This window comes from Sparus aurata, chromosome 14 (genome assembly GCF_900880675.1).
Source record: "Sparus aurata chromosome 14, fSpaAur1.1, whole genome shotgun sequence".
Classification (NCBI taxonomy): domain Eukaryota; kingdom Metazoa; phylum Chordata; class Actinopteri; order Spariformes; family Sparidae; genus Sparus; species Sparus aurata.
The window spans coordinates 5,493,044-5,514,016 of record NC_044200.1 but is presented as its reverse complement, the minus strand read 5'-3'; the positions used below and the strand labels follow the sequence as shown (position 1 = coordinate 5,514,016).

The 20,973-nt window shown below is 44.4% G+C and overlaps 1 protein-coding gene across 9 annotated transcripts in view; it reads left to right on the top strand.

Moving 5' to 3' along the window:
* The first annotated feature begins 2,687 nt into the window (after window positions 1-2,687).
* kcnc2 (potassium voltage-gated channel, Shaw-related subfamily, member 2) overlaps window positions 2,688-20,973 on the top strand; it is a 97,260-nt gene continuing 78,974 nt past the window's right edge. For 7 of the 9 annotated variants that reach the window (XM_030440061.1, XM_030440055.1, XM_030440058.1 and 4 more), the window contains exon 1: window positions 2,689-4,023. In XM_030440061.1, coding sequence (XP_030295921.1) covers window positions 3,469-4,023 — 555 coding nt within the window. In that variant the 5' untranslated portion in view covers window positions 2,689-3,468. Of the gene's footprint in view, window positions 4,024-20,973 lie in introns of all 9 variants that reach the window. The other 2 variants (XM_030440063.1, XM_030440062.1) reach the window with 2 other exon arrangements.

The window sequence follows — 20,973 nt, the reverse complement described above, 5'->3', positions numbered from 1 at the left end:
GCAAGAAAGAAAAGCAGGTATTGGCTGCCGTAGAAATGTAGAAAACAATCTCCCAGATTAAGCGACGTATCATTAAAGTGAGGCTCCCATGTGTATTATAAAGCAGGCGTAAATTCTATACAAACACTGGGAAAGTATTACAAGCGCCGAGGCGGAAATGCGGTTTCAGGCCTGTGAGGGCTGACCAATCAGAGCAGACTGGGCTGTTTGGGCGGAGAGTTCACACAGAGGTGCTGCAGCAATAGAGTTCGTTTTTTTCAACATTAAAGCGTGTAGACATGTTCTAGATGAAACATGAATAAAAGTACGAATATGAAACATGAGCATTACGCGGGACCTTTGACTTGTGTTGATCATCACTGATCACAAGATCTCAGAACATTAATGTTGTTGGAGAAATTCTCCAGGCTTGTCGCTACACAAGCCTCTTAATGAAATCTCCTCTGTATCTGTAACCACACTGTGAGGAAACAGGTGGACAGATGAATTACCTTGATCCCAGCCGTGATTGTAGACCAGTTCCTTCTGCCCGTTCAGGCCCAGTTAGTTCAGTGTACCATCCCGAACAGCCAATTCTAATGTCCACCAAAAGATGTCAGTGCAGCTCACACTGACGTAAAATGATTATCTTTTGTAAAAAAAAAATATGAAAACGGACGTGTAAAGCAAACTTTCAGTGTCTGTTTCCATTTTTCAAGCCAGATTTGAAAAAACCAGACAGCTGCCTCTTCCTCAGCAGATCCGATCAACACGAGTAATGAGTAATTAGGTTACTCAGAGGTTGCAGTTCTACAAAGCAGCCGTACATCAGGGAATAATGATGCATGTAATTATAGGCGAGCTTCCTGCCGCGTCTCCTCGTTGATTGAGCTGTGCTTAGATCCCCCGAAGATGTCACTCTTTCCTCCTCGTACGCTGCGCCGAGCGGAGGCCGTCACACGTCGGCCCTTATGGCAGACATCTGTGCGGCTGCTCTCACACGCAGAGCCTCTCAGTTTGCAGGGTGCAGAGGTTCGGCAGAGCATCGCATCAAGGCTTATATTTCATACTGTTTTACTTCAAACTACCAACTTTTTTAGTTTCTGGGGACGTTGTTCCCCTCCTGAGTTTGTGTTTGAGTTTTTTTCTGGGGATTTCTTTTCCAAATACACATAGTGCACCTTTAATACCTTTTATTATTTTAGTAAATATCATGCCTTCATTGTGCACATTGTTGAGAATGTTTTTCTTTCTGAAAAAACCCAAATCCTCCAACACACACAGAGCCCTCGCTTGCATCAGCTGCTTCCATCAGGACTCATGCTTCACCTCCTCGGCTACCAGCTGACTTGTAGCATTAAATCCGGTGCACACGATGGCCTTCACAACCGGACACTCTTCACTTTCACTCTGCTGATACCGTCACGCAAATGCCATTTAGACAGGAGGTTCGCCAGTTTCCCCCATCACCTCGCACCGTACGCGATGTGATTAAAGGAAAGGTTCAGCCAAAAAATGTAAATTCAGTCACTATCCACTCACCTCCATGCTGATGGAAAGGCAGGTGAAGTTTCGTGGCACATAAAAACTTCTGGAGCAAAACAGCTTCGCAGCGTTCTGCTAAGCAACTGAAATAGATGGGGACTTGTTTTTTAAAGGTGCAGTGTGTAAGATCTGGCAGTGTTAAGCAAATATAATACCCTTCGTCTCACCCTAGAATATGACTAACTGTGAAAAATATGAAAAACACAAAGATCTCTATTTAGTGTCACGGTTTTTGTGTCCATTCTGGGCTACCGTAAAACATGATTCTATGGTAATGAAAACACAACGATTCTCAGTTTGAGATGATTATACAAGTGATGAAAACATGGTTATGAATATTATAGTCCATTCCTTCCTATAGATCCACTCAAATGCCCCTAAATCCTACAAACTGCAGCTTTAAAAGGTAAATAAACAAACCTAAAGGGGAAAAAAACATGAAATGTCTCCATGCAGCTCGTCCTGTATAATAATATAAAAATAACATAGTAAGTCTCCATGAGCCCAGAGATTCTAAATTGACTTGAAAAGTTATTTACATCCTTTAAAAAGCTCAAATCTTTCTGTATAGTGAAAGAGCACACCTCTGGAAGAACATTCCAGTGAATGTCTGAAGACTTTTTATTGTTTTTTGTTTTGTTTTTTTTTTGTTTTTTTAAAAGCAATTTTATGCATTGGTCCTTTTTGAGAGAACATCCCAAACCATGACGGCCTCTCCCACTGCATCTACTAATTAATGATTATTAATAGTCCTGTTACTTCTGCTTCTACTTTTCGTACCTCCGCCAACTTATTACACTTGTATGCTGACAGCTTTATACTAGGACTCAAACTAACAGCTATTTTTTTCCCTCGATTAATGTCCGAAAGTAGTAAAAAGAACACGACGTGCCACCTGTACCTGGAGTCTGGAATAAAAAGGGATTAGCTGAAGGACACTCAACTGTTGCAGCACAGTTCAAACACACATCAACCTGCACGTCTCAGTCAGGGATGCACATCATTTATATGCACATGTGATGCTGCTTGCTCTCCCCATTCTGTGATGCTCTCATTCATCTTAGTGTGAAATGCCACAGCTGATAAGAGTAAATTAATCCAATTAAACCTGCAACGCCAGGTAATAATCATAACCCAGTGGAACAATTCAATGATGGGGACAGAGAAAGGAGCTGGAAAGGCTGCGGGCTACACGGCCTCCTGATGGACGGATGGAAGGCTTAAATCACACACACAAATAGCAATTATTCTTGGTGTTCCTGCTTTCAAACACCTCTGCGTCAGCTGGGTTTTGTCGTTGAAATCAACATCGTTTCCAGTCCCATCATTTCTCAGCTCTCCTTGTGTCGGAGCTGAGACCGTGACAGATGAGCGCTGATTCATTCCCCTCACTCCAACTTCTCCTCATTTCCCGAAGCTGAGAAAACGACAGTGTAACGGAAAACGACGTGTAATCTGTGTAACGTGCGAGTAAAGAGCCGACAGTACTTTTTTTTTTTTTTTTTTTTTTTCCGTGAGAGGAACGTTACATCTGTTGGAGTAACGAGCCCGACGCTGACGAGCGGGCTGTGCGTCTTGGAGAGGGCAGGGACGCCGGAGACGCGCACACGGCATCAGCATCAGCGCAGTCTGTTTGGAGCCACCGGTTGAGACCATTCAACACTCCCGACTGTCTGAGCGGACTGTGGGATACAAATCGAATCGACCTCCGCCTCAACCGAACCCCCCTCCCTAAAAACCCGAGCAAACGATGGACATCCTCGTCGCCCCCTTAAATAGCCACGAAAGCGTCGGATGAGTGAAATCGGAGATGCTGCGCACCAGGATCCCGGAGCTCCTCTGAACAGGGCTGTGGGTGTGTGTGCGCGTCGGGCTCGCCGTTACCTCCGGACTGCACTCGCCAACTTCCCCCGCTTTCCATCGAGTCATGTCTGATACAGAGCGATGGGCAAGTTTGACGACAACGAGAGGATAATCCTCAACGTCGGGGGCACCAGGCACGAAACCTACAAGACCACCCTGAAGACCCTGCCGGGGACGCGACTGGCCCTGCTCGCCTCCGACTCGGACATCGACTCCGTGCTGGATCAGCTGCAACAAGTCCCCGGCTTCATCGAGTACAACGCGCGGACCAACGAGTACTTCTTCGACCGCCACCCTGGCGTCTTCGCCTACGTGCTCAACTACTACCGCACCGGGAAACTCCACTGCCCGGCGGATGTGTGCGGACCGCTGTTCGAGGAGGAGCTCTCCTTCTGGGGCATCGATGAGACGGACGTGGAGCCCTGCTGCTGGATGACATACCGGCAGCACCGGGACGCGGAGGAGGCGCTGGACGTGTTCGAGCTCAACGTGGACAACGGGGACGAGGACGACGAGATAGGGAAGAGGCTCGGCATTGAGGACGTGGCCGCCGACGGGAATGTCAGCCTGTGGAGGAAGTGGCAGCCGGTGATCTGGAATCTATTCGAGGATCCCTACTCCTCTCGGGCGGCGAGGGTAAGGGCGCACCGCTGCGTCTGGAGCTCTCCAAACACGCACACGCACACACTTGACCCCTTCTTCTCCCCCCCCCCCCCCCCCCTAAAACACACTTCATTTAAACAAGTGATCTCAACCACAACACCCCCCCTCTCTGAAAGATTCAACAAAGTCATTTAGAAGTTAGGATAAAGTCTCAAAAACTTCCCCCCGTTTCCTTCTCTAAAACGATCATTTCCCCTCCAACCTCATTTTGTGTGAATGAGCCTGACATGTTTCATTCCTCCACCGACTCCGACCTGCCTCCTCTCCAGGTGGTGCGGCACTGATTTGGTAACAGGTGCAATTATCGCCTCAAAGGCGGCAGATTCCTCCTCTCCTCAGGAGCGAACAAGGTGTTAACGCTCCGTCAGGGTGGATATTCTTAGCAGCAGTGTATTGTAGGTGTGTAGGCCTGTGCCAAAACAGAGGCTATATAGCCTACATTTGTTGCACTCTGATGCCGGTTGTCCTATATCTGTGCTGCTCTGTGCTCTGTGTTGTTCTGTTGATCGGGTTGCAGCTTTCAGGAACGTCCCCCCTGCCACGCTCCCAGCTTTTCCTGATCAACACAACAGAAAAATGTGCTGGGCTTTTTATCTGCTCCACAATTAGGGTTAGGATTACGGTTAGGGTCCTTTTTTTTTCGAATTGTATAATTGTCAGGCTTTTATACACTCAGACACGGTGGAAGTGTGTGACTCTATCAAGTTTGAGACATGTTTTTTGAGTTTTATCAGGTTGCATGCTGGGATTACAAGTCTTAGCCGACAACACAGAACGCTCAAGTCTTTCAATCAGAAGTTTTGGATGAGTTTGAGTCGAGTGTTTCCGAGTTGAGTTCATCAGACGGCGCCCACGTCTGCCGCACTCGTCGCTAAATCACCTTTCAGTTCAGCTCCACTCTATCAGTGAAGCGACAGGGCGCTCCGCTAGGATCACCCTGGGCCGCAGGTGAATTCTGGGTAACGGAAGGCAAATCAATCTCCTCATCGGCAAGGCTGACGTGTGACTTCCGGCTGTGATGTCATGTTGTGCGCACGGAGGTGAACGCACAGCCGCCGTACAGATGTCCTCCTGACGTCAGGGGCGGCGTGTCGTGACGCCAACACGCAACCTGTTGCTGCGCCGTCAAAGTAGTCCAGGTTTGTCTGATGAGGGTTTGTCTCTCAAATGAATAAAGGCATGAGTGAGATGAAGGAAGAAAAACTCTTGCTGATGTTTTACGTCCGGCGTCTGTGGCACAGTACCCGTGACACTGTGACATCACTGGTTCGGGTGTGGCCAGAGGTGAAACTGCCTGACCGGAGAGCAGGGCTGCAGCAGCTGTCTGCCAGACAGTTTATCAGAGCTGCTGCTGCTTTTATTCCATTCACTGATTGGCTGTCAACCACTGTATGAATTGCCAACTATTCTGATTTCTTTCCTCCTCTGTGACCGTAAACTGAATATCTTTGGGTTGTGGACTAAATGAGCCATTCGAGGACGAAATATGGGGCTTTGGGAAACACTGATCGACATTTTTTTTTTTTCTTACCATTGTCTGATATCTTATAGACCAAACAAGTATCGGACAAGTTACTGGAGATTTTGCAGCGATATTGAAGCTTGACGTTCTCATTGGTGTTTGCCCGGCTACATTCTACTTAGTCTCAGCCTCCAAAACAGCATGTAAAGGAATAGTTCCGCACATTGGGAAATGCACTTGCTGAGCGGCTGATGGAAAAAGTAAATCCGCTCTCACGTCTGCCAAATAAATATGAATATACAACCAGGAGACATTTAACTTAGGTTAGCGTAAAGAGCGGAGTGGCAACGGTCAAATAACTGTTAACTAATGTTTAACTAACTATTAATTAATGATGATTATTCTTGAGCGTTACTGTTTTGCCAAATTGCTAAATCCCACAGAAACTTGGGCAAGTTCAACTTCAGGAATATACATTTCTTACTGGCTAATTTGTGAATTCTTTACAGATCTGATATCAGTTTACTGAATCAGTCCAAGCTATAGTTGATGAGAGGCTTCCCTTCAGCATTTCATCAGAAAGGATCTTGCCTTTGACCACATTGTCAACAGGTGATCAAACCGTGTGTGACCGTGGTTTGAATGCTATTTGGGTGTTTCTTTATGTTTGGTGATCATATTTGCTCTTAGACCTGTTGGACAAACTGCCAGAGACAGAGTTTGATTCTCTGTTTGTCTTTAGCCATTATCTGCTGCCATGAAATACTCTGTTATACATACAGAGTCAGACTAATACATCAGATCAAACTCTGTTTACCATCTTCCTACCAGCTAAAAGAGAGCATACTGATGACCCGATAGCCAAAATAAATCCTGGCAATGTTTCTGTAAACTATTGATATGTTGAAACATTTATCTATGCTGCAACTTTTCTTTCTCTTGAGGCTCAATTTGCTTGTGCTCTCATTTGGTTTAGGCACAAAACCCACTCGGCTACAGTTAGGAAACCATTTTAAGCTTTTATTTTGAAATACCTGCTTTTGTCGACACAATCACGGCTTCAGATTGTCCCGAGGTCTCGTTTTAAAACAAATCGTGGTTTTGGTCTGTTGTCATTGGTCTTGGCAGCCTTCTCACCTTAACCCACAGCCATCTCGCCCCTCTGATATGAAAGTACAGTCATAAACATGAACGAGGCACAGAAACTTGAACTGCCAACATTGTCTGTCTGGTGACAGGGCCTGAGCTTAACGTAATTTAGGAACAGAAACAGCATTGTTTCATCACTGCTGTGGTTGCGTCAGTCCTTGTATTTATTTACGACACTAAGGTAGCTGTTTGAGCTTCACTACATGGATTTTTGTGAGGTTTGGATGTTGCAGTGCCAGAGAGAAGCAGACTCTCCGTCAGACTGCACATGTTTTAGTGGGAGTGCTGGAAATCAAGACAAATACTGATCTTTGACGTAGAAAGAAATGAAATAACTTTTAAGCTTCCCCTCTGTTCACGACACCATCCAGATTCGGGACTTTTACCAGAAAAACGAAATCATCTGACAGGAAGCTGATACACGCTGAATGTATATTCATCCCGGAGTCACAGCTGTAACGAGAATTCTTGCGATGAGTCAGCGAGCGGCATCAGTGATCACTTTAGCCTCCTGATCCGATCAATATTTAATTGTTTCCTCCATCGCCAACTCACACAGTCCGTCTCCTATCTAGAGGTGAGTGGTTGGGCTGGAGGTGTGTGTGTGCGTGGGTGTGTGTGTGTGTGTGTGCGTTGGCATTGACCTTGCCCCGTATCGCTCGTCCCTGAGCAAACTTCCAGCAAGGATGAGGGCTTTATGTGTGAAAGAAATACTGATCCCGAATTAGAAGATACTTTCGGAGTGTAATCTTACAACTCCGTGTGACATCGATGCTAAATCTGAGGTTGTGTCAACATTAAATTACTGCTACTCTACAGCCACAGCCTCCAAAGCGGTCTTTTCTGCAGGGAAACTAGAGACGACCGCAGAATTCTGCCCATCTGCTGCTCCTTGTACTCCTCCACCGAATTTCATTGGCAATTTCTTGGAAATGTTTTTTTTTGGCCATTACTCCTCCGACTGAGGAACTCGCAGGGACGTATCAGAGGTAAATATTGAGTTAGTTTCAGCGATGCTTCGCTGGCAGAAGGGAGTTGATGGAGCTGAATGCTTGTGTTTACAACACGCATGCATCTGTCTCCCCGCACCAACACTCACCCAGTATGCACACACAGAAATGAAGTCACGCCACATTTCCCCGCCACCGACGCCGCGCAGAAGCATCTGTTTCTATAAGTGGCCACAAACCTCCGCCGCCTGCACGGGAGCCGCCGCTCACAGATGGCGATGGCGCTCCACCTGCAGCCATGTTAGGCCTGGGTTTGGTGTCGCGGCGGGCGGCGTGCGGAGAGATGCGCTCCTCCGTGATGCCTTAACGTTTCCTCTGTTATCAAAAGGCCAGCTGGCTTTTGGTTAACCTTTCAAACAACTCCCATGCGCAGAGAGAAGGCTGTGTGTACGTGTGTGAGAGGAGGAGAGGTTATGCATAGTGTGAAAGCAAGTGTGTGTGAGTGTGTGTGTCTAAAAGAAGGCCCTCGGGGGCACTAATCCTCCCCCTGACAAGGCGTTAGGAGAGAGTAATGTGGAATTATCCTCCATGGAAATGAAAGGTGTGATCTCAGCTTGGTAACTCGTGCCGGTGCAAAGCTCAGTCCTCTAACACAGCTCACCTTTGACCCCGACACCGCAGAGAGGCCGGTAGTCACCGCGAAGTGCTCTTTAACGGCGGAAACGACATTAAACGTAGCGGCGTGCGGTGAATACAAAGATGAATGGATGGATCATGCACATCTGAACACTAATCATCACATGGCAATTACTGCAATCATCACCTGCAGAACGGCTCGGAATCATGGTGTCATCCTGACCACAACCACGCTGAAGACACTGAAAAGGTTTGTTAGTCTGTAACATGGAAAGTATTCTTTAGGAAACAGTTTATGTCACTTCATGTTTTGTCGCATTTACAGTATAAAATTTGATGCGCAACCCTGTTTACCAAAACTCCTCAAATCTTTTTTGAGCAGCTGAATACAGTCTCGTGCCCAAAAGTCACGCTAAAACTTAAAAAGTGGTATCACTCATATGAACAGCACTTGAATAGCAGTCTTAAAGTTACTGATATCTAAAGTATCAAAAGTATTTCATCTTGCAATGAATACACTTAAGTATCAAAGATACACGTACACATAAGTTATACATTTATTCACATGGACAGTTAATAGAAACTGTACACTAAAACATTTGCAAAGCTGATTTTTCTACAAAGTTTGAATACTGCCTTGTTTCTGACAGGGAACTTAAGACAGGTCATTACTGTATGTTACTGAATCTTGATTTGAGGCTGGACTGGGGTGCCGGTTGTGTTGAAGTCAATGGGAGATCCACGGAGAAACACACCAGAAGCAAACATATTTACGTTGTATGACTTGCGATAAGGAAATGACTCCAGAAAATGAAAGAACACCCCCCGAAATGATGGTGATTGTCTGATGGGGCAGGTCGTACTGATTTTCATTGATGAGACTGCAAGAGCCTCTCCTACACAAAGTCACTGATTGAACAACATGTTGATGAAATAGAATAAAAATCACCACTCTCTGGAGGGTGTTCTTTCATTTTTGGGAGGCACTTCTTCATCAGAAGTCATTTGATGTACCCTTCCTTCTTTTAAGGTTCCTTGGTTCACTTGCAAGCGCTCTTTTTCTTCTTTGTCTTTCTGGCACATGTCAGTGCTCCATGCATCACTGCCACCTGTTGATCAGTGCAAGAAACCCCTGGCTGGACTGTGTATCATGTCGCCCATGTGCACAAAAGCACCCTTGGGTGACACAGGCAAAATGGCTAGTAAGAGGTCAAAAACTCCACAGGATACATTTAAGAGAAATTGCAAATCACATCGTGTGTTTTATGCAACTGTCCGTCAAGAGGAAGCTAAACTGTCGTGGCTTCCTGCAAATTATTTTATCTTAAAGGGTAACGCCAACACTTTTACAGTGTGTTTACAGGTCCTGGGGAGTACTACTGCATATGTGAAAAAAGTAGTCTGAAGTCTTTTGTGGCTCCGGAGGAAGCTGATTGATTGCCTCCAGTGACGTCACTCAGTGGCTGAGTTGCATTGTGGGTAATGTAGGTGCCAGGTTTCAAAAGGCAGTACCTTGATTGGACTAATGATAGACAGTTTAAAAAAAAAAAATAACAATACAGCAGAAGCTCAGACATCACCTTTCTTATTCCGAACATTCTTCTTCCTTTTCAAAACCTGGTTGCCCACATTACCCATGATGCCACTTGGCCACTGAGTGACATCACCAGAGGCAATTTATCAGATTACATGCAGCTTCCTCTGGAAGACTTTACACTAATTTTGTTTATTTACTTTTTTTTTTTTTTTTTTACATATGTTAGGTACTCCGCAAGACCTGCATCCACACTTTAATATGTAAAATGGTTGGAGTTACCCTTTAAAATGAATGAAAAAAGACTTTCTACTGCTAGCTGAAGCCTATTATACATTATATCAGTAACGGTGTATTGCTCAGGGAGGAAGGACAAGCCAAAACACTCCCTCTGCAACAGGAGTGACAGGGTTCATGGGAAATGTTGTCTTAATGTTGAGAGGCAGTAGCATTAATAGCGCGACAGAGCGGCAGTCCTCTCCATCACCGCCTCATTTGTTTCGGTAATTACAGTATATCCCACCTAATCTGACAATTCTGTGTAAACAGCGGCTCCGTTAATAACTGACGTGAGATCAGCCGTCTGTGGCTGTCAGGAAGCCTTTCATCAGTTTTTTTTTTCCGCAGGTTTCACTGACAAAACCCGAAAAAGTCTCGCCTGTCCCTTTAACACGCTCATCTCTGAGTGTTCATGTGCCAGCAGTCAGCGGTAGCAGGCGTGTTTCTCTGGGCTCCCCACGCTGTTTCTATTGTTGTAGCCATCCTGTTCTCTCCTCACTCTCAACGCTGCCACTTTAATCTGCATGCAGTGTGTTTTAACAGCGGCCGTCGGTGTGCTCACTCGTCTGTGCGACATATAGAGAGTGACTGACTTCCTGTACGTTCATGATTGTTGCTGAGAATATATTTCTGTGTACAGTCTGTGTGTGTAGGTGTATGTGTTCTCCTATGTGTTAATCTGTTTGTTTGTCCCTCTCATGTCTCTGTAGTTGGCCATTGCTGGATTGGGATGGTAACAAAAAAAAGAAAAAAAGAAATAACACCCACCACCTTTTTTCATTTCCCATGTCTGCGCTGTGAGGCAGAGGTTTAGCTGATGCCTGACTTTGTAGTCCCCCCCCTCCCAACCACCACACACACACACACACATATACACACACACTTCACCCTCACCCACGCATCCCCCCCCCCCCCCCCCATCCCTCCCATGATCCCATCTGAGACTGCAGCTTGCTTTTCTTCCACTTAAGAGGTTAAAACCCAAACCGTCTGGGTGCCGCCTGCCGCACGCCTGAAGATACCAAAGCCAGGCTGCACGCTCAGCCTGCCTGTTGTCATGGCAACATCATCGCTCATCACCACGGCCTGTTTTCATTCAGATCCGTCCGGTCTGTGAAACTGATTGATTTCAGAAACCTGCTCGACCATGAACCCTTATTGCTCAGTAACCCCTTGCGTGCTAGCTTGTTAGTTTTGAGGCAACGATGCAAAAACGAGGGCGTCGGAACAAAACAACCGACCCATGTGTGCATGTCTCTCTTACTGCTTTCTTATTGCTGTCAGAGGTGATGTACTTTAGCATCTTCACTTTTAAGTTCCTGTCTAACCAAAGCTACAGGTGCACAAGGGCCTGCACGCCTCATCTGAAAGCCCCGCTGCATTATATCGTGCAGAGTCCAGGAAATGCGGCCGATCCGCTGCAAACAGGCGGCGAGGCCTTCGCTGAGTAAATAGAGTCTGACGTGTAAACAGCAGCAGACCTGACGCTGGGTAGGAGAGCAGGGCAAATGGCTGCCCGAGTGTGGGCGGTGACGGCACGCCGCTGGGCATGTTTGTAGCCGCTGCCAGTCACGTTAATGTGCCCCGCCAATCATCATCCTGTGCTGCTTTGGTTCGACTATAATAGCTCAGAGTACGGGAGTGGTGCGCAGGGCTGCAGCTCTGGTAATTAGGAGAGAGAGAGAGGTTGCGTGAGGAAGACTTCCAACAGCTTGGGTTCTGTTAAAGGTGTGAGATGACGAGATGCTCCTTTAGTCAACATTTGGCGATGTATTTGTTGCTAAGCGCTCGTCACGGCGGTGTTCAGGCACTGCAGTTTGTTTATAACTTGTCAGTTGTGTAACGTGGTGTCTGTGACGTCTCCTTTGCTGGCAGCGCACGTAGGTCTCTTTAGTTTGTTTTCTTAAGCATACTAACTGAAAAAAGGTACACGAAACATATGATATGCATGTTGCTGTCTGAGCGGAGGAAGCCTGCAAGGACCTACAGGAAAGCAGCAACCACCATGCCAGACTGTAAGAGGCTGAAACGCCTGTCAATCATGTATACATCTGCCAAAACATACCTTTGTTTGAGCCTTAATTAAACTATGATTATCCAAATTAACGGTAACCATTGAGATCATAATTACATAGTTTGTGCAGTTAACGTCTATAAAAGCAAGACTGTTTCATTAATATAACATAATACATCTTCCTCTCGCATATTTAAAGTAGACTTGATTAACAATGAAAAGCACCCTTGCCTAGTTTTTATACATTCAGAGGTTTGACGATACATCATAGGCTAATGGCTAACTTGGCTAATGGTGGGCAATATTGTCAAACTTAAGATAGGTACTTCTTTGCGACTAATTTACTTTATGACTATTTTCCACTTGTGTTTCTATTTTATTCCATTTCTTGATGTCACGGATAAACATTTAGATGATTTTATCGTAAGTAAAATAAGTACTCGACACAATCGTAGCACACCGGGAGACATTCTGTTGTTTGCTGCTTGTGGTCCAGATCCGTTTGACCTTAGGCGGTCTGATTCAAGAGAGTTTAGTAAACCCAATGTGCCATTACTTTGACATTGCCCCTTGTGGTCATTTAAGCTCCTGTTTGTAAGATGATAAAACTGACGCTTTGGGTTTCCCAACTCGTCAGATACTGACGCTTTAGGATTGTAGGTCGGGTCAGCCACCATCTGAAAGCGTCAGTATCTGACGAGTTGGGAAACCCAAAGCGTCAGTTTTACCATCTTACAAACAGGAGCTTTAAGGAATGCCGTCCGAAATTACTTAGTCCTGCTTTAAGGGAACTTAACAGCAACTTAAAGGTGCACAATGAAAGACAAAAATGTGTTATAAAGATATCTGCTAAAGTTAGCATAGAGCTAGCTTAAGTTAGTATAGAGCTAGCCCCGGCCAATCCAGGTCCAAAGCTCTTCTGTACCAACACCACCAGTCACCTGGTGCTCTAAACTCTGAAGTCTGTACTTTTACATGACCTGACAAGCTATCGGCAGCTACAGCTAGCAGCCGTTAGCAATCACTCTGGTGCCCCTCATTTGTTTTGAGTATGCATTGGACAGGTGGGCATTCTTACATATTGCACCCTTACAAGATAATTCCAGTTGATCAAAAAGTGAATCTTGTTTTTCACAGTTTTGGTCATGTTAGTTGCTAAGATTGAGGAATTCACTGACATTGATAAAGTCAGACAATCAGATTGTCATCAAACGCCTAGGTTAGTGAGTTGAATGGTCAAATTATTACCCAAACTATTGTAACAAGTTACAGACCAACTTTCTGATTCAATTCTTTCTTTCAAGACTTCGTTTAGCATTGACAGTCACCTTCAGTTTTAGCCTTTAAAGAAAGTTAGCTGTTAGCTCGTTTACAATTACAATTACAATTATCCTTTACAATTACAATTATCCTGCAGTTAAGACGTCTTTTCCTAGGAATGGCCCACGCCACTCTACTTCTGATTGGCTTAACCAAAAATCTCTCCACATACTCATCCCGACCAACCAAATGACCAAAGGGGACAAGCACCAGCCAATCGTAGGCAAAGTAGGGCTCCTCAAGCTCACACACCGTCCTAGCCGGAGTGGTTGCTGCTTCTCGGTTCTTGGAGCCTATCGCAGAAATTGCTGTTCACGCAAACGTTTGTGAACAGAATGCAACGCAGTTTCATCCTGATTGTGCTGAACGTATGAAAACAAACCGTAGCGGATATATATTCATATGAAATGCAGGAGTCTTTGTGTGCATACAAAGGGAGAAAGACTGTTGGATAGTTAATGAAGGAGACTCGTTCAGTATGCATGATCGGACCCCTTGCCTCACAGTTGGCTATATGCGATATTCCATCAGGCCTTGCTCTTCCTATCTGCCTGTCAGTCTCACCCTTTCTCTCTCTCTCTCTCTCTCTCTCTCTCACACACACACACACACACACACTTAAAAAGAAGAACACATTCTCTCTCTCTCTCTCTCTATTGCAAAGGGGATTTTAAATTATTACACATTAGAAAAAGTGCCAGATTTGGCATACATGATGATGGAGATTTTAAACTGTGTCTCTATGACTGATTCCTTCCCTTTGAGAGGCCTTTAAGAATCTCTCAAATAGCTGTTGAATATTCATAGGGCAATTAACAAATCTGTTTTAGGAAAGAATAATGTTTGTTGAAAGGGTTTTTTTTTTTTATCACATTTGCTTTCAATAACTTTTGGCTCAAAATCTTTGACTACCATCCTACGGCCTAAATCTTTCTGTTATAAATGCTTAAATCGTTGCCTTCTGTATTCGGTTCAAGTGTATAAAATGGAGAGAGGCAGCGAGCATGACGTACTGACACCTTTATGGATAAAAGAGAAATGGATTGTGGGTAACCATTGCTATGGAGATCTCTTCGTCCTTGATGGAACAGGCAGAATAAAAAGCCTTTCTCTGCTTTCAGAAAGCTCAGTTTTTGCACATCTGTGACGACTTTGGACAGCAGTCAGCATGATGCACATTTGATTCTGAATGAAGCATTTTGAAGCATGAGTGCATGTATGACCTCCCGATGCTGGCAGCGCTCCGTCTTGTCTCGTTTTTACAGGTCTCTACAGGTGTCGATCCAACGCCACATCTGACACGAGCGGTGCATTTGTTAACTCGCTCCCGCCCACCTCCTTCCTGCATTCATCCAGCCTTCCACAGGTGTCACGCCTGGAAATAACACAAACAGGGAACATGGGTTAGTCATCAGACCGTAAGTGTGGAAATGCAGTGTGTATGTAGTGGAGATATGTGAGAAGATGGAAGACACGGTGACTGTTTTCACAAAAAAGCACGTGACTCAGTGTTGGCTGAATTGGACGAGCTTCATTGCTCAATTTGCGAACTGATGAAAATCGATGTCATCGCGAGCAACGACCACGAGGGGTGCTCCCGAAACTGGAACAGATCAAAGAGGAGGAGACGGGTCTTGTTCTTTGATGTCCATCTCAGCAGGAGAACCCCCCTGCCAGATACTGGCTGATACAGGGGATAGATTGGCCTCAGAGTCAGGAGTGTACTTAGGAATGGGTTAGGTAAGAGTTACATATATGCATTCATGAATGGAATGGCGGGCACGCTAAAGGTGGGCTCCATCTGCCTTCCATCGCACTGCCAGTCGACTGCCAGGAGGGGCCCAGACGTAAAGACTACGGGATATTTAACAGACGTTTGTTTGGGCTCAGTGCTGAATAATTAATGCTCATCCAATCACTCTGAAAGATTGAGCGCTTCCCAAGGACAATGGATTCACTCAAAGTTCTTTTGTCTGGCACCATTTGCACAGCCCTGACGCTCACGCATTAAAAGGTAATTAATAAATCAGACTCTCGGGCTGATCTGTGCGTCTTGACTCTGTGTTAGCTGACTGAGGCTGAGTGGCTGTCACACACACACACAGAGCAGTGTGAATTCAATGGGAGCAGGTTAAGTATGGGTTAAACCAATTGAGCCCCATTATTTTCCATTCAGTCTCTTTGTTTCCCCCCCCCCACGTTGCTTAATGTGTTTCAGAATTCAATGAGAAGTGAGAAAATGATGTGTTTTGATTGCGTGAACAAAGGCATACTGTGTGTGTTTGACAAGATTTCACCAGTAAGCCCTGATTTTCCAGTCAACAATTGACAGAACCAATTTTCCACTTGGGTCCACTTACTCGCTTGTTGTGGAGCTGTTGACCATGTGGCAGTCCCTTGTAATGGAACTGTAGATGAATGGTATTTATACTTTTGAATTGGTTTTGTCACCTGCTGTTTCCCAGATCATGAATAAAATGTCAAACACCTAAACCGGGTCAGAACTCTACTGAATTTGGTTGAGATCTGAACAGTTTCAACCACTGTCAACCAGCAAATACTTGCACCAAATGTCTGGTGACTTCTGCTATCTTGTTTACTCACTATTTTATTACATATTTCCTGATTTTTTTTGTCAGTTGTAGATTTTTACGACTGGACAAACTTCTTGTGTGCATGCTTGAGTGTTACGGTAACATTTACTATTTGAGGACTCGGGTTGTTTTGTTAAGCCTGGGTAACAAAACAAGATGTGAACACAAAGCAGAAAAGTTATCTTCTAAAAAGTTAATATAGATAATTTGTTAGCCAAGTTGCCCTTTTACACACCCGGTAAATACTTTGAAACATTAGCATCGATTTGAATTGTATTTCTGGCCATTTTTGGGTCTCCTTTTAACTCTGTTTTTGGTCTCCACCACTCATGAGAAAGTTATCTGACTCTTTTGCTGCTAAATGCTCCACTATGTTCACCAGCGAGGCACTAACTTGTAAAAAGAAACAAAAGTCGAAAACATCAAAATGTCACAAATGCTACAAAGAGCTGAGAGGAACTACAGAGTCAACACGCAACAGCTTGCTTACATTTTATGTAGTCTTCATTCCACTGGTAATAAATAATAAAAATGTTCATTTGTGCAGCTTTAAATGCACAATATGCAACTTCTGTCACCAGGGGTCTCTCAGTCAAATCAAATAACCACTGTTGCTGATGAAGCCCAATCTAATGACTCAGACAGAAATAAGTTTCATAAATGAGGCATTGTTTTAAAGTTTAATGTTGTGTTAAGTCATGTTCGCCAACTGCCTTCCTCACTGTCTGACGCACCGCCTGATGTCCCTCCACAAGCTCTCTCCTCAATGAACCACGTTTCTAAAAGGTCTAGTCATTTTTATGCAGAAATGTTACATATTTCATCTTTAATAAGGAACGGGTGTTGTAGAAAAACATGTTCATATTGTACTTTTTGATTCTAGTATAGAAAAATGCACTGAGACGAGATGCATCCCTTTTAACCAGGATTTAACTCACGTAAGTCTTTTCACCTGCAAATCACCAAATTAACACTTAAAGGGTTTAAAAATTAGTCTCTAAGGGTTTGAGCCACACATGGGAACATACAGTCATAATGATGGAACCTCTGATGTATCATTGAGATTACACAGATTCATTTGGATTAATGTGCTACATCGATCTTATTCAGCGATCATAATTATGAAAATCCTCATTAAGCTGGTTTAAAAAAAAAAAAAATGGCTGGATACAAAAGATGTTTTATCCTCAATCTAAACCCACATGTTTCCCTTTGTTTCATAAAAAGCCAACATTCTGGGGATGCACAGTGATATACTCTTAGATTAAAAGAAACATCCCCGTCTCCCTCCTCTGTCTAGGGTTTGATATTCCGTCACTTAGCAACTAAGGGCTGATGTAATCTAATAAGCTTCGCAGCCTTCAGACCTTTTTTTCTAAGTCAGAAAGTGCGTACTGAAGAAACTCTTTCCCACTGCGTAGATTAACTCACATTTGGTAGGAATGTGCTCAAAGAGCCTCTCAGACTTCACAGGCAGCGATCGGGCCGCGTTTTCGGAGAGTTGTTTACCGCATCCTCAACGGCGACTTACTTAACAGCTACATTTATAGCACTCCGAGGCACGGATGAGGGTGAGGCTGAAAGTGTCACACCAGCCAAGAGACGACAGGTGCGTGATATGCACAGAGAGAGTCGTCGTCTGGTGATAATGCTGACAAGTTGCGGACTGACCCTGTTTGACAACTGTGACTGAAGTGTCAATTTTTCTGTCCCCACAAAACGATGCCCAGTAACAAGCTGCGTGTCTCCGTTTTCTCGGCAACTTTGTCTGATGCTAATTACACTCCTGGTAACCCCGCCGGATCAACCCCTGGCTTTCAGCTCTGCCCACAGATCATTTACGACCGGTTCAAAGACGGAGGCTTTAAAGGAGATCCGCTGGTTTAATGCAGCCGCATCAGAGCCAGCGGGGCTCAATTAGAGGATATACGGTGCCAAATCAACATGAGCAAGAAGGACAGAGCAGGAGGCGGACACACAGGGTGAAACGTTATGCAGCTCAAGTCAGAAGACAAACAAAGTCATGTGGAGTCCCATGATGCCACTGTGGGGAAAAAGTTTGACCGGTGCGTCACACAGGAGCATCATGGCTGCAGTGTGAAATGTTAAGGAGAGATTGTGTCGACTCAGCCAGAGCATTCAATTTTAACTCAATTGTTAATTAAAGTAAATCATTTAAGTAGAACTGAATGAATATCAAGTTTATATGACTTGAAAAGTAAAAGCATTTTTGAGGTCATTACAAAATGACCTCAATTTTTCTGCACAAATTCGTTAAAATACCTGGACACAGATTTTTTGTAGTTAGATAGATGTATGGATGTTTTTTTAACAGTGTAAAATCTAATCTGTTCCAAACTCGCCTACGGTATTGATAAATGTTCTGCTTAGATTTAGATGTTAATGATACTTGTCAGTCGCACATGGTCTACTAATTGTGCCCTACTCCTCACGGGTTCCTGGTGATGCTTCATATTTTTTATTATTGTCAACAAATCCAGTTACAAGACCAAAACGAAGAGTGAGTGTGTCCTACTAATAATAACTGTACATGTGTGTGTATCCAAATGCAGATATAGTTTATTTCTATATGCCTATGACAACACCTCCACTGTTGTCTAGGAGATACTTTTGACTCAGTCCCACCTGCAGTGTCATTCTTTTATAAATACTCACCAGAGTATCCACTGAGATAAATCCGCTGCTGAAAATAGTCCCCCAACAAATGACTTTTTCCTTCTCTTTGATTAAGATTTGCTGTAGATTACGGTGTACCTGCTGTTCTCAGAAATCATTGAACCTTTAAAAAGAAAAAAATAAGTATGTATATTGTGTAAGTTGGAGCACAAGTATAGAATATTGCCAGCCTTATCCTTAACACTACATGATGAGATTTGAGTAGGTGGATAGCAGCAACTTGTAGCATACGTCAGAGGCCTCGGGCAGACCAAGATCAAAATACAATATATCAGCATTACTGTGGGATAATACATCTTACTGTCTGAAAGAACCCAGGAACTTACCGTGTCACGTCTCTGGGCTCAGACGTTGACCTTAGTGGAGAATGTCGTAGAATTTAATTTAAAATCAACAGTAAAGTTGGCAACTCCACAACAACAGTAGTATCATGGTCGTGTGGGATCATTTGTGTTAATTCGTCCCAAAAAGGCAGTTTACTCAGCCACAGATGACACACACTAAGTGTCTCTGTGTCTAAATTCAGGTCAGCCTCTCGGTCGGCAGTCAGCATCACGATACATAAACACCTGAGAATGGAGGTCAACTCTGTAGATAGCAGGATGATAAATGGGAGTGAAGATAATTTCACAAAACTCATCTCTGAGATCTCGTCCCACTGGTAAACAGCTCCAGATCAGAGCAGAAGATGATGTGACTCTGGGTGTTTATTCGTCCAGAAGGTCTGGTTTTGCACTCGATTATATTCTTCAGAGCTGGGCAAAACCCTGCAACACACACAAAGTCGCATCGTTTGGGTCATCCGGCCCGAACAGATGTGCAAGTCCTCCAGTAACAACTTATGCCATCGCCTTATTTATTTGACCTTTCTCTGAAGTGTTTTCATCATTGATGTGCTGTCTGCTGAACAACAGTGTGGCCCAGAATGAAACAACATAAAAAATTCAAAGCTCTCTAAGATACCTTGGAGACCGAACTCAAGTACAACAACCTCTTTCCCGTGGAACTGTAATCATAAATACTGTTAATGTAACTTCTTTCAGGGCTGTCAGGGGTCTCTATGGCTCCCGATGATGACATATGGTAATGCAGGCGCTGCCAGCCCCGGTATCGACTGCAGTCAGTAACAGAAAACCTCCCAGGAGGTCGTAACTCGGAGAGAAAAGTTAACTGTACACAGGGTCGTCGCGCTGCCTCCGCCCTCTGGCACAGGAGAGCAGCTGACATGAAGTGGAGCTCTGGAAAACATTTGTTTTCGTAACCCTGAAAACTTCCTCAAGGCGAAAATTTGCACAAGATGTAGACTAGATTTTATTGAGCTGATAGGATGAAGGATAAAGGGGGTATTCGATTAAAATCAACATTGCAAAAAGTGAAGTGAAGTAAAGACTCTGATGCGGAGCTAAGACTTAAATCTGCGTATGAATCATAGTGGAAAGGAGACTCTCTCCTCTTTCAGATGCTGGAAACATCACTTGCCTCTGCTGATGAACCTTTAACAAGCTGTGAACTTCTCCCAGTCAGGCCCGCTCCACCGTTTTCCTCGTGGGAATTTTGCTGCTCGTTTGATTCGAAGCGGAGAATATTGTTGGGTAGACTTCATGCCCTGCTGAACAATCCTCCCTTCAAACTCCCTTCACACGTTGACGTGCGGTCGGTTGTGGTATCCAGCACGCTGCACCGAGAGGTTGTTTTATAAGTGCTGCTGTATGTGTTCATTTTGGAAAACATTGCACTGAATGGCTTTACTGCACAGCCATGAAAACCTGCAGTAGCATCATAAAGACTAACTGAAAGGTCCAGTGTGTGGGATTTATGGGGATCTATTGACGAATAGAATATCATCCCTGCAGTTCCTTTAAGCTGTGGAGCACTTTTGTGTCCTCAGTCTCGGCACTGTCATCAACCTAATTTTCACAGCAGGCAGCTGTCTTCAGTGGAAAAGTTCTTATAAGCCCACTGTGCACTAACTGAGCAGCAACAAACAGAAGACAGAAAAAAGTTAGCAGCTAGCTGGTGAACACTGTGGAACATTTAGACATTAAAGCGAGTTACTAAACCAACGTCCACCATGAAACGACGGCAAGAGGCAGATGTACACATTTTTTTTGTCTGATTGCTGCGTGATTCAGAGTAATGTAAATGACATGTTTGGGCTCTCTGTACCTGCCAATGTCAGCAGCACATGTTCGTGAACACAACTGATCTCAGCATAATAGCTAGTAACCACAATATCCCCAGATTCCATGAACAAGGTGCACAATTCTAAGAGTTGTCCAATGAGAGGA